Source organism: Poecilia reticulata, linkage group LG7 (assembly GCF_000633615.1).
Source record: "Poecilia reticulata strain Guanapo linkage group LG7, Guppy_female_1.0+MT, whole genome shotgun sequence".
Classification (NCBI taxonomy): domain Eukaryota; kingdom Metazoa; phylum Chordata; class Actinopteri; order Cyprinodontiformes; family Poeciliidae; genus Poecilia; species Poecilia reticulata.
The window spans coordinates 5,346,765-5,360,480 of NC_024337.1; the positions used below are offsets into that span (position 1 = coordinate 5,346,765).

Sequence of the window (13,716 nt, forward strand, 5' to 3'; positions counted from 1 at the left end):
TTAAACAATCTTTTGTACAAATGTGGGCTATATATATATTACTTACATGTTGTATTTTTACTATCTATCTGTCCATCCATCCATGCATGTGCAACCAGACGTGCAGTTATGTGACAGATTTAAAGCCGTGCATGCAGCATGCCTGAGTACACGTGCTCCCACCACCATGTTACAATTGGAGGACAGAACCATTTACGCTGGATAATAATTTATAACCCGGTGCAAACATGTGTTTCTTAACTTAAGTAGCAATTAGCTTGCTATTAATAACAATTGTTCGTTTCAAACYAAAACAAATACGGAGTTGTATGTTAGAGAGCTTTTTCTCTCTGCACCAATCAATGTGCGGCGGAGCTGCAGCCTAGCCACGCCTTCTGTTCTCTGTAAGAGCTGGAACATTTTGTTTAGGAAGCCCAAATATTTAGAACATCTGGACTGGCAGCCTGTGGCGCATCGGCAGGTTTATCGGCAACTTTTAATATTTTAACAGCTAGAAGCAAGTCTGACATTTTAGACAGGCAGAGGTTTAACTTCTCCAAACCTCGACCAGAAAGACGTAAGAACGGCCAACTTTTATTTGGTAAGAGTTTAAGTAATGACAGATAAACACGTAATCGCCTCATGTTTACTTTCAACAAAAAATAAGTTATGGATATATGCGACGGGAAGAGAAGAAGAAAGGTAAGCGGCGGAGTGCGGAGCTGCAGGCGCAGCGTGGCCGCCAAGATGAAGCGGGAGGCAGTGAAGGTCCTCCGCTCCCTCACAGTGGGGAACAACAACAAGCGTGCCGAGGCCATGGACGAGGAAGAGGACGAGGACTGCTTCTCTATCTCCTTCCTCCGGAGTGACCCCTCCAGGCCGGCGGCGGCCGTGTCTCCGCGGTACAGCCTGCTGCGGGAGGTGGGTCGGGGAAGCTACGGGGTGGTGTACGAGGCCGTGGCCCGGAGAACAGGGGCCAGGGTTGCGGTGAAGAGGCTCCAGTGCGACGCCCCAGAAAACGTCGAACTGGCATTGGCCGAGTTCTGGGCCCTGACGAGCCTGGAGAACCGACACCAGAATGTGGTTCAACTAGAGGAGTGCGTGCTGCAGCGGAACGGCCTGGCCCAGAAGATGAGCCACGGTAACAAGAAGTCCAAGCAGTATCTGCGGCTAGTGGAGACCTCCCTCAAAGGTATCTGTGCTTCTGCAAAACACACAGTGCTTAGACAAAGGCCTTGAAACCTGAAACAAGGGCCTGTAAATTGAGTTTATTTAGGAGCTAATGTGCTGACTGGTGTCAGCAACTTATAGCCAAACTTTGATGTTGTTGCTGCATAGAAAACTTCTGATTTAACCAATTGATTGGATGTAAGCAAGCACAAATAATTTTAGCCTGCATTACTAAAATTAGCTAAAAGCAATAACTATTTATCACTTTTCTGTATTTCAAAATAAAATGAAATTAGGACCTGCTGGTGCTAGCAGCTAACTCTGCACTCAAATTAAGTAGTTTGCATTTACATTTTTTTTTTTTACTGTAGTTGAAGGGAAAAGTTGTTCTGCTCCAGTGATATGGATTTCCTTCTGCAGCCTCCTGTCTGACAGTGATGTAACTGTACATCACCTAGAAGAACCACAGAGAGAACGCTGTGCTTCCTCCAGCGCAAACGAGAACACAGTGTACTACTTGGCGACATGTTAGAGACTTTCTTCCTGACTAAACACTTAGACGTTTAACATTAATGCTGCACCATAAACTCAAAAACTTAWAAAACCAGCCACAGAGTTATGATTCAGACGTTTTTCAGCTCAGGTCGGGGTTTCTACTTGACTTATTTATGTCCGCCTCTTCTGATATAGTTAGTGATTTTGCTGATCATACTATTTTCTATATTATAGATACTAACTCAATCTTTGCTAGTTCAATCTATGTTTCCAACTAAACCCAGCTGCTATGTTTACGACTCTTCTTTTAATAGCAGCGCRGTTATGTAAGTGTCACAGTTCCGGCTCTCTAAGTAAAATCCTTCAGCGTCATTGTTTCTAGACTTTGTGATGTARTAGAAAATAATAGATCACAGCCACAATGTTGAAGCCTTCAGCTTAAACATTTTAGTTTGTTTTGCTCTGATTCTCGTAAGTTTCAGAAATGTGAAGTAAAGAAGCAGACATGGCACRGTTCATGACAACCCCACAGTAATTATCACGACAGGTCAATGCGGGCAAGTGACRTGGTTTCCTCCTCGTGTCATGAATCTAGTTTCACTGATGCCTCAGTCGCTGCTCCTTCATGAAATCAGTCTGGTCCCAAAKTGTTGTGTTTTTGTGCTGTAAGCTCAGCTGATTGCAGCGATATAGAGAGCTGTTCTGAATAAAACAGGTTCTATAACATTAAATCAACACACATCTTGGATCACACTACATCAAATCACAAATATCCAATTGATTTGTAAAGGACAGCAAGTTCTAAAGACCTGTGAAGGTCTTTAGCACTGGGCTGGATAAATAGTCATCATGTTCATCAGAAATGTACKGAAAGGTTTGTAGAGGTGATGTTTTAGTTGTATATTCAGTCCTTTGTAGAAACTATGAAACTGAAATTCTCATGGTATTAAAACATGAGTAAAACCCTGGTTACACTTTAAAATACAAAATATCTAACGTGATGGGGATCCAAACATTTACTCAACTTACAATTAATAGTTTATAAATGAACTCAATGGAACTAATTTTTGAYCTAATAATGTCCAGTTAGGCCTGTGAGGTTCCTGTCTTATAAATATGTTTAAGTTTAATGTGACAACCACAATTTTCTGTTTTTTCAGTCAGTATGTGATACAGCTGACGCAAAAAATCAGCTTGTTTTTCTAAATTCAGTATGTTGTGAAARGTTTAGCCCTTCATATTATAGAGGACATCCTGATACAAGAGAAAACTCTGGTTTTTAAGAAAATGGCTGCATATAAATTATTTTTTAGTCAATGAATGAGATCAATCAACTTTAGATTAACTCATTAATTGATAACTTGCGTCTCTCGCTTTAATGATACCAGATTTAGAAACGTACCTTTKTAAAACCACAACAGGTAACCAGCCAAGCCATAATCCATTCATAATTTAAGCTTTTATTTGGACACTGGCTGTTTCTTGAAGTAATTTCCACCATACTGGTTCTCTGCCTCTTATTTTCCTGCTGTCTATCCTGAAATTAACCCTTCAAAGTTTAAAAAGGTCAATRTTCTGCTAAGTTATARCTGGTATTTTCAACTACATAAAGGRGCTGTTAAAAGAATTTAATAAGTCAAGGTGGTGATTTTAGGAAAGCTGTTGCCATGCTGTTCAAGACTTGCATAAACCCAGAATAAAGCAGGGGAGGATCAACCTTTTGAAACACTGTCAGGACATGACTGGCTTTGCTCTTAGGTGGTGTAAAAGCAAACCAGTTCTTTTGTGGAACCAGTTAGAACTGGTTCCAACACTAGCTCTAGTGTTGAGCACTGGTACCACTGATGGAAAAGCCCAATTTCAATCAGTTTCAGTCCACTTGAAAGAACGTTTTTTTTACATTAACAAATAAACAAAGAACCAACTTAAATGGGATCCTTGTTGATTTTTACTACCATCTTGTCACGTTAACAAGACTTTTCTCAAAGGGCTGACTGTACAACCGATCAKCTGAGGAAGATGATTTCTGGTCCTTTATCGGGTCTTCAGTGCCTCACTAGACATGATTTATCTTCTGAAAAATTTTCAGACTTGTCAGTTGTTTGTTTTGTTTAGTTATGTTTTAATCAGTAAGTGAATGATGGGGTCAGTACTGGTGTGAAAAACGAAAAAGCAGTCTAAGGTAAAACTTTGAAAGACCTTGGGAAACTGGAGAAGTACTGGAAAATGTGCCTCCATGAAAGTAAGTAAATAAATCAATTGTGATCTTTCATGTAGAAGTGACTGAGTGAGTGGAGACTGGACATTTTTAAGTCATGGCATAAAACCTTGYCACTTTTAGCTTTCCTGGAAAATGCCATTGCTTTTAGATTTGTAGAAAGTTTTTTASCGTTAATGCTGAGCTAATGTGAAAAGAGTTGTGTTCTTGTTTCTGAGCATTATTTGATTTTTGCTTTTTCAATTTGGACATTTTTGACTTTTAGAGTTGTAACAAAGTATTGTCTTCTTTTAATCCTAAGGTGAGCGCATCCTTGGTTACCCAGAGGAGCCATGCTACCTTTGGTTCGTCATGGAGTTCTGCGAAGGTGGGGACCTCAACCAGTACATCTTGTCTCGGCGACCCGACCCCCAGACCAACAGCAGCTTCATGCTCCAGCTAACAAGTGCCATTGCTTTCCTTCACAAGAACAACATTGTCCACCGGGACCTGAAGCCAGACAACATTCTCATCTCACAGAAATCTGGTTCACCTGTACTTAAGGTAGCAGACTTTGGCCTCAGTAAAGTTTGTGCTGGACTAACCTCCAAGAGCAGTGAAGAAGATCCTACAGCGAGAGCTGCTGGCAAAGGGAGCAACCAGTACAACACTGTCAACATCAACAAGTTCTGGTTATCGTCAGCTTGCGGCTCAGACTTCTATATGGCCCCGGAGGTTTGGGAGGGCCACTACACAGCTAAAGCTGACATYTTTGCCCTTGGCATCATCATTTGGGCAATGGTCGAACGAATCACGTTCATTGATGCAGAGTCGAAACGTGAACTACTGGGCACGTACGTTCGACAGGGCTCTGAGATCATTCCTGTTGGGGAAGCTCTGCTGGAGAACCCCAAGATGGTTCTGCACATCCCTCAGAAGGCCAGGAGCTCTATGACTGAAGGGGTAAAGAAGCTCCTTCTGGACATGCTTGCAGTAAACCCTCAGGACCGACCAGATGCTCTCCAACTGGAAATAAGAATGGATCAAGTCACTTTTGCTGCATGACAAACGCTTCTAAACCTTTCCTTTTTTACCCCAACCCATCCAAGAAGGGGCCCATTTCCTCTCCAGGTAGGCTGCCTCTCATTCTTCCATGTTAGTAATTAGAGGTGTACCGATCGATCGGCCTCTGATCATAATCGACCGATTTCCGTGAAAAAGTATGATTGGTGATCGCCGATCACTGTCTTTTGTAGCCGATCACCAAACCGATCACCTGTATCTCACTTTGCAGCCTGCGTGTGCAGCTGGTCTCCTCTTTCCTTCACACTGTGCAAGCACGCAGCAACAAATCCTAAACGATGTYGTGTGAAACTTTAAAGCTCAAAGTGAACGGGGACGTTTGCGTGTTGTGATGGAAAATTACCTTGAGTTGAAGCACGGGTCAAAAAGCATCAACACAACGAATCTAATATGACATTTAAAAAACAAACACTTGACGGAGTTTGGCTACATCGAGGCTCAATGCAGGAAAAAGAGACATCCGGGAGCGATCAGACAGCAGTCAGCAGGTGAAGCGGCGCACAACTACCAACAGTCAGAGTGTGATGGTCAGAGAGCAAATAAACCGAAAAATAATTTAAGTCTTTGGGCCAGTGTCTTTTCCACGCTGAGAGCGTGAATTCATTAAGTTCATCCAACTCGATTCATTGAGTTGTTTTAACTGAATTCATTAAGTGTGTTTAAAAATGACAAATTTAAGTCAGTCTTGCTCAAATCATTTAGTTTACTTCAAATAAAGAAGTAAACTAATAAATGATTTACTTTTTACCAGGGTTTTTTTTGGCTCAGGCGGCCTTTGAGAGTAGTTRGATAGGAAAGTGRATAATGACAGAGGAAGAAGACATGCAGCTAAGATCATCAGGCTGGAATCGAACTTGCGATGGCCACATTGAGGACTAATGTCTCTTTATGTGAGTTGGGCTCTACCCCTGCACCACCACAGCAGCCGGTCGGTACAGGATCTGTCCAGGTGAATCTTGTCATGATGTCAGACGTAGGATACGAACGCGGCATTGAACTTAATTGTTTCAAATGCACTTTTTATAGTGCTAGTTAATTTGAGTAAGTTTGTTTTGTAACTTTTAACTTGATTCAAATTAAGTTGTCATCACCAGAACAAATAAATTAAGWGAGATTAATGTAAATAAGTCCATAAAATGAACTACAGCCAAAAACACTTTTTAGCTTGTAAGGCTTCGAATATAGTCAAAAATAAAAATCGAAACTTCAACCTTTTTCTGTATTTTTTTTTTAATCCAGTTTCAAAGCTGGATAATTTTTTTTAAACTCAGGGTGTGGTAACCAGAGATCTGCCTATCATAAATGGAAGTTGGCATTTATRCTGCCACTGGGAATCAGGAAAGGTACAATCTGAGCCTGAGGCCAAACAGCCTTTGATTAGGTGTTAACACCTGGGATGTGTGAGTGAAGCCCGAAACAAGGTGTTGTCTCCAAATATCTTTAGCGTTGCATGCTCATTATGTGAAATACTCTTAACAGCAGGCTGTGAATAGGGCTGTGCCATTGTCAGGGACTACATGACAACTAACACAAAACAATGAAATAAATCCCAAAACTTGCAGGATAATAAAGAGGCAGGTTCACAAAGAGACTTGCAAATATGTTTGTACTCAAGTTTTTAGTTCATGTATTCATCTTTAGTCAGTTCAATAGGTGAACTCCCACTTTGCACATAAAGCAACGACTGGATTTGGCTCCTCCGTCACACACAGAAACACATCTACCAGTACCGCCACAATGCACTCCGCCACCCATTTGCTGAGYCTGGAATGGAGGTAAATTTATTTTTCGGTTTGTCTGTAAAGTTACACTTGCATTAAGCATCAACCACAGCACAGCCAAATGCTGTGTTCAGTCCATTCGCTCACCTGTATAAATACACCCGCCACGCRCTTCCCCGCCGTTCGCTAGGAACCGGCCACCAGGAAGCAACTCTGAGAGRAGAAAGGCTGTTGTACTCCATGCRTCTTACCAGTTACTTTAMGGATGTTTATTGGTCCCCAGAAAAACAATCAATAGACATTATCAATCAATAMATTTCCCCTGGACCAAACTTGAAAATTGGACATTATGCTGCAGATGATAATGTGCCTCTAGGAGTTTTAATAATCGAGGTACTYGAATCATTTGAGGAGTCGTTACAGCCCTACTTTCAGTAGATATCTGAGATACACTCTGACCTAAACTTTAATTCATTTATGTTGATATACAAGGTAAACAACTCCATGCAACAAAATAGGAGTGAAACAGTTTGAACATCATGATTATTGTTTGTGCATTCGTTTAGGTTATCAGCTTCAGTTAGTAGGTTAGTTATATAACTGATAATGCTGATAATCGTCCAAATTTTAAAATCTAAAGAGAGAGATTATTTAAATCTTGCATCTTGCACTTTGCTAAACACATTTAGCAAAAATGTGTTTGTGGTGGCAGCAATGCAGTAAAGTGTCCCTRTAAGATCTTAATTGTCTCAGTTTGCTATTTGGAGCAGAAGCTGCCTGTATGACATCAAACTGCCGCTGAGTGGATGCTCAGCGACCCAAACCGGCCGCTGTTTGTTTGAACCTGAACTCTCCACTGACCAGGCCTGAGTTCTGGGTTTGCTTGGCAAATTAGCTCAGCGCTCCTTTCAGCCATTCTGTTAGCTCTTCATCACAATAGGCTGCTCACGCTGTGACATAACACCACCCAGCTGCTCAGGGCGGGGAGCGCTCGGGGCAGAGCAATCGGGATGTTTCGTTGCTGCCTCCAATTGGCCTCGTTCTCTTGTGGCACGATGGGATAGACGGTTACGCAACAGGCTAGCTCTGGTTCAGTTGATAAAGCTGTCATCTGTTGGAAAGAAGGATTAGTGATTAGTGTTGGAAAGAAGGGGAGGAGTGGCTGTTGGACCTGCTACTGGGGTGTTCGTGTCTGCAGCTGCTAAACTGAAGGGAGCTGACAACAGCAGGATGAACACAGCTAAACCTGCGAGGCATGATGGAACAACAAGCCTGGTTTTATTTCTCTTGTATTATGCAGAATCTACCACTCAGTCACACAAAGAACATTTTGAAGAATTAAATCATGAGGATAAAGTCAAAATAAAATGCATACATTCAGTGTGTATATGCATATATACATTTATTTTTAAATATGCATGTATATACGAAAATACACATCCAGTACTTGCATGCATGGTTACACAATAAACATCTACATAACAGTATAAGCTTTTATCATTTTATATTTTAAGGCTCTTTTAAAGAAAGAACATAATTAAAAATCATCATTCAATTCATTCCACAGTTTCACACCAATAACTGCAACACATCTAAACTTTACCTCTTTTTTTCTCTAACAAACCTCACAAATTATATTTATTCTCTCTTAACTTAAATGATTTCTGAGTATCAGAAGGAAGATTTTTGTTCAACGGTTTATACCAGTATTTTCAGTGTTTTTATATGTACAATGTCTTTACATTTAAAAGTATTACTTTGAATAAAAAGATAGTTGGTTCACAAAATCCCATTTATTAATAAGCCTAAAAGCTATTTTTTGTAACTTAACTAATATATCAATGGTTGTTGTGCTTGCATTTTCCCAAACTTCTGAGCAATATGACAAATRGGGAATAACCAAGGAGGAGTGTACAACATTCAAGCCTTTAACATTTATTGAATCTTAAATTTTAAACAACATTCCAATAGTTATAACAATTTTATTTAATATATTCAACATGAGGCTTCCAACTGAGTTTGTTGTCTAGAATGATCCCTTCAAGATTTTCTGATAAACTATCAGTTTCAACTCCATTTATTTAAAACTTTGCATTATTATAGATCCAATTACCAGAAAGTATACATTTAGTTTTTTTTTTTATTTCATGATAAATTTTATAAGCAAACCACTTTTTCAGCTCCCTTTTCACTATGCGACTCAGAACATGAGAATATTGTGAAAAAGCTATAAAACTTGTATACTATTCATTCATCCTCTCTGGCCATTTTCATGTAATCTCAGTGATCATGGTTTACATGGTTTCTTATTRCACATCAGAGCCCAGCAGCCACCAGTGAACTCCATACATGTGGTGGATGTTTCTTGCTGAGGTCGGAGGTCAAGCTGATGTGAAACACCAGTTCTGCTCTGCAGCACACACACAGAGCTGTGTAATCTTTTTTATTTAAAGTGATTATTGTATAGTTTTGGCAGTTTTTGTCTCTTTCTTGGTGGCAGTTCCTTCTGTCCCCCGCTGCCTCCCTGCACAGATGTTAACAGCACWTGGCACTGGAAGTGAGAGCGTTSACCTGCACAAACCATTATCCGGCTGGAACACAGTGAGATAAATGGTAAAACAGTTTAATGGACCTTCAGTTAAGACCATTTGCCTTGAAGAATTTTAAATATTGAGGTCCTGGAGTCATTAAATGAATCGTATCGGCCCCATCGGTAACTAATATTTGTGTTTTACTGTGTTTGGGGGCTTTTAAAGTCCTCTTATAGTGAAAAAGTCATTCATAGAGCTGCCTTTAGGTGAAATCAGAATATTGAAAATCATGTGCATGTTTTTATTTTGACGTCCACCTGACCAGACCTCAAACTCTCATCTGATTCCTCTGCTGGACAGCGAGTGYTGCTGGTTCAAGGCTTATGGAGACTTTGGTTGGGAACATTTTGTCCTCTCGCTGCGTGCCAGGCTTACGCCTCTCTGTCTTAAACAGGCCAGAGCTCTGACAGCTCCTCTCTTTCTCTGTGTATACTCATTACTTCAGGAATCTAATTTTTTTTTTTTTGTTTAATTGACAGCACTGACAATCGTTCTACAAGTTGAGGCATTTTACAGCCCAGAGCGGTTCTAATGCACATGCCAATGCCTCCAAGGCTTTGCTGCTTCGCAGTTCAATGCTCAAAAGCATTTAAAAACAGGATTCCGATAATTCAGACTTTCTGATGGTACTCCTCTGAAGGACGCTGTATTGTACAACATGTTCTGAACAGCAGTTGGGGAACCAGAGGGAGGCACCTTTCTGGGATCTGGGAGTGTCCATCACGTYTGTGCCCATAGGATGCTTGTAAAAGTCTGGGTTCAGTGATTGGGGAGGCTGTAAAAAAWTTTTTTCTTCTGGGATTCAGAGCCAGTTACGCAATCAAGCTGTTGCATAACTGGTCGACTAAAACACCTCAGTGTGTTTTTGTTTATCAAGACGTTTAACAGAATTGAGCAGAAAACTCACAAAAATAGATTTCTAAATCTATAGCGTTATAAGTTGTGGTAAAATGAATCAGACTTAAATCAAGCCTGGTCAGAAATTGTATCTATTATCTCTTCTTTCTCCATAAAAATGTACAGCTCCTGGATAGTAGAGGCATAACCGTGACTATGCCGTGCTTTAGAATAACATTTGTCCACATCTTTTCCAGTCTGCTGTCCTCATTCATGGTGACTGTGTTGGATCTAATTGGTTTACACGTCTCAATCCCCTTTAAGTCGAACGGATCTGTCCCATGCTTTGTGTGGATGTATTGTCCTGCCTTTGTGATGTTAATGGGATCATTTTGTGAATAATAAAGCAGAAAAGCCGTCTCTCTAGGTGTAAATAATTGATGAAAAGGGGCGCTGGCAGCATCTGCTGAAATAAGGAGGGAAGACCTATGTCTCTGCTGAGTGTTTAAACTGGAAAGATTATTGTACATTTTCATGCTTTTAATGTTCAGCTAAAAAAAAAAAAAAAAAGCTAGATTGTGTTTGCAGTTGCTTCTGCCCTAAAAATTAAATGGAATAATCTGATTTTTTTTTCTTTTGTCAACATATAGCTTGTCCATTGAGTTTACCAGTCTTTTTTTCCCTATAGTTAAGAAATAAGTGACTCAACACTTATTGCCTGGTTTTACTTACACTTGTATAAAAAGTAGTTGCATTTTTCTGCCAAGAAGATCCTACATTTTGTAAACATTACAACATGAATATTGGTTCAAAACCCAGGTATGACATRAGATGGCAACAGTCATAATTTGACATTGTGAGAATGAAAAGGGTAGAGTGTCTGTTCTGGGTCGGGGAAGAGGTCCTGCCCCAAGTGAAGTAGTTCAAGTATCTCAGGATCTTGTTCACAAATGAATGAATGAAAATTGGAGCAGCGTTTGTAGTAAAGCGGGCGCTGTAATRGTCTGTCATGGTGAAGAGAGAGCTGAGTCAAAAGGCTTGATTTTTYGATCAATCTGTTTTCTCTACTTGAGCTGCTTCCCCCGCGACCCGACSCCTGATCAGCAGAAGAAAATGGATGAGATTTTCCCAGTGCAATAAAAATGTAATTTTGAGTGAAAGTGTAACAGTTTTGTTGTGATCTAGTTGTTTGTTTACACGTCTCTCACGCCGGATCGTTTTGAAACCAGATCTCCGACGGAGGCGTCTGCAGGCGTGAAAGCACCCAGGCGCAGAATGAACGATTGCAGGGTTCATTCTACACATGCATAGGTAGATAACAAAAACAATGGCTGACAGCATTGTGCTTTGCTCTACYACTTAACCTATTCAGTTCAACACAATCCCTGCTGAAGAATAGATCTGTGTTGCTTGGTTGGATGGGTTGCTGTTTACGATGAGGTGGAAGCGAGTGAAATGGAAGCTAAGAGTTAAACGTGCATGCATTTTCAATGATGTACAAAAATCCTAGCGCCATTTAGCGGCTTGGCATGAACAATACTGCTGACTTAAGGCGTCTCGATGGTCTCAACATGGAGCTTTTCCCCAATCAACATCCAAMAATACCAGCGTTTTCCAGACGGTGGTCTCGTGGAGACGCAGCCTTTAGATTAGGACTTCCAGCTGTGAAATACACTTGAAGTGTGAGATGAACTGGAACATCTCTTTTTAATTTGAAAGCCTCTTATTTGTATGCTAATGATGCTAATGGTTCCCTTCATTTCCATTAGTGGAGGAGTGTTGGCTTTCCTGCTGGCTCTGTTGTTTTGAGGTGGTAAAACATGCAAATCAACACATTTCATCAGCATTTCTATGAAACTGCTGATGATGTAAACTTGGCTTCATACCATTGAAAGGCTGGTGACGCAGAACATTGTCATAAGCAAATTTAAACGCAGGTAAGAGGGAATACCATTTTTGCAAATGTCCTCTTCCACTTTTTCTTATTTGGGCTTCTTTGGTTGTTCTCCAATAATTTCCTCTTAAACAAAAGACATTTGAAGCATTACGTCAGAACTGATCAGGTCAGGCATTAGTTTCAGACATGAGCAAGACCAGTTTATTGGAGGAAAGAGACAGTAGTCTGAACATCTGACAATGCTAATCTTGATGCTTACTGAAGAACTCTTTGCAGGTGATCAGACTGTGACTGGTGTTTACCTAAAATAATTAAAATGTTCCTGAAGCTGTTTTAATCGCTGCTGAAACTTACGGTCTGTTGGAGACGGTCTTGTTTTTCTGTTGGGAAGAAGTGAACTAAGCCAAAAGTTGATGTATTTTAATATATCCTCAAATTTGATTTTTAGTATCTGGGTTGTTTGTGTGCACTCTGTGTGTTTTTTCTCTATTGACAGATTTAAACAAAAACTAAGCCCACATTTAGAGGTGTTAGACTAGAAATTCTGAGTCAGCAGTACGGAGTGGATGCTGTAGTTTTGGTTGAGGCTCCCCAGCTCGCATGCCTCCTGCTGAGCTTGTGTTCCTAACATGTGCACTGCTGTTATGCAACCTGTAAAAGGGGAACGAGCCGCTGCATGTCAGCCGCTGGGCTATTCTTAGAGCCGAACGCTGAACCCAACATGGATGCAGGTTCAGCAAGATTCCCTCCAGGAACAAACTGCGGCTGAGACTCTACCCCACAATAACACTTGGTCTTCTTCCCTTCTGTTCAAGCAATGCCACATATCCTATTGATTCCACACATACTAATGCATGATGAATTTAGCATTTTGGTGATACAGTGGGGAAAATAAGTATTTAGTCAGTCACCAATTGTGCAAGTTCTCCCACTTAAAAAGATGAGAGAGGCCTGTAATTGACATCATAGGTAGACCTCAACTATGAGAGACAAAATGTGAAAAAAATTTGAGAAAATCATTTTGTCTGAATTTTAAAGAATTTATTTGCAAATAATGGTGGAAAATAAGTATTTGGTCACCTACAAACAAGCAAGATTTCTGGCTGTCACAGACCTGTAACTTCTTTTTAAGAGGCTCCTCTTTCCCCCACTCATTACCTGTATTAATGGCACCAGTTTGAAGTCGTTAACAGTATAAAAGACACCTGCCCACAACCTCAAACASTCACACTCCAAACTCCACTATGGTGAAGACGAAAGAGCTGTCGGAGGACACCAGAAACCGAATTGTAGACCTGCACCAGGCTGGGAAGACTGAATCTGCAATAGGCAAACAGCTTGGTGTGAAGAAATCTACTGTGGGAGCAATAATCAGAAAATGGAAGACCTACAAGACCACTACTAATCTCCCTCGATCTGGGGCTCCACGCAAGATCTCAGCCCATGGGGTCAGAATGATCACAAGAACGGTGAGGAAAAATCCCAGAACCACAAGGGGGAATCTAGCGAATGACCTGCAGAAAGCTGGGACCAATGTCCCAGCTTTCTGGGACAACTTGCAGCAACACACTACGACGCCAGGGACTCAGATCTTGCAGTGCCAGACGTGTCCCCCTGCTTAAGCCAGTCCATATCCAGGCACGTCTGAAGTTTGATAGAGAGCATTTGGATGTTCCAGAAGAGTATTGGGAGAATGTCATATGGTCAGATGAAACCAAAGTAGAACTATTTGGTAAAAACACAACT

The 13,716-nt window shown here is 40.8% G+C and overlaps 1 protein-coding gene across 1 annotated transcript in view; it reads left to right on the forward strand.

The window, feature by feature from the left end:
• The first annotated feature begins 324 nt into the window (after positions 1–324).
• stk35 (serine/threonine kinase 35) overlaps positions 325–13,716 on the forward strand; it is a 15,776-nt gene continuing 2,384 nt past the window's right edge. The window contains exons 1-2 of the mRNA XM_008412998.2: positions 325–1,171; positions 4,164–4,972. Coding sequence (XP_008411220.1) covers positions 649–1,171; positions 4,164–4,906 — 1,266 coding nt within the window. The 5' untranslated portion in view covers positions 325–648 and the 3' untranslated portion in view covers positions 4,907–4,972. The remainder of the gene's footprint in view (positions 1,172–4,163; positions 4,973–13,716) is intronic.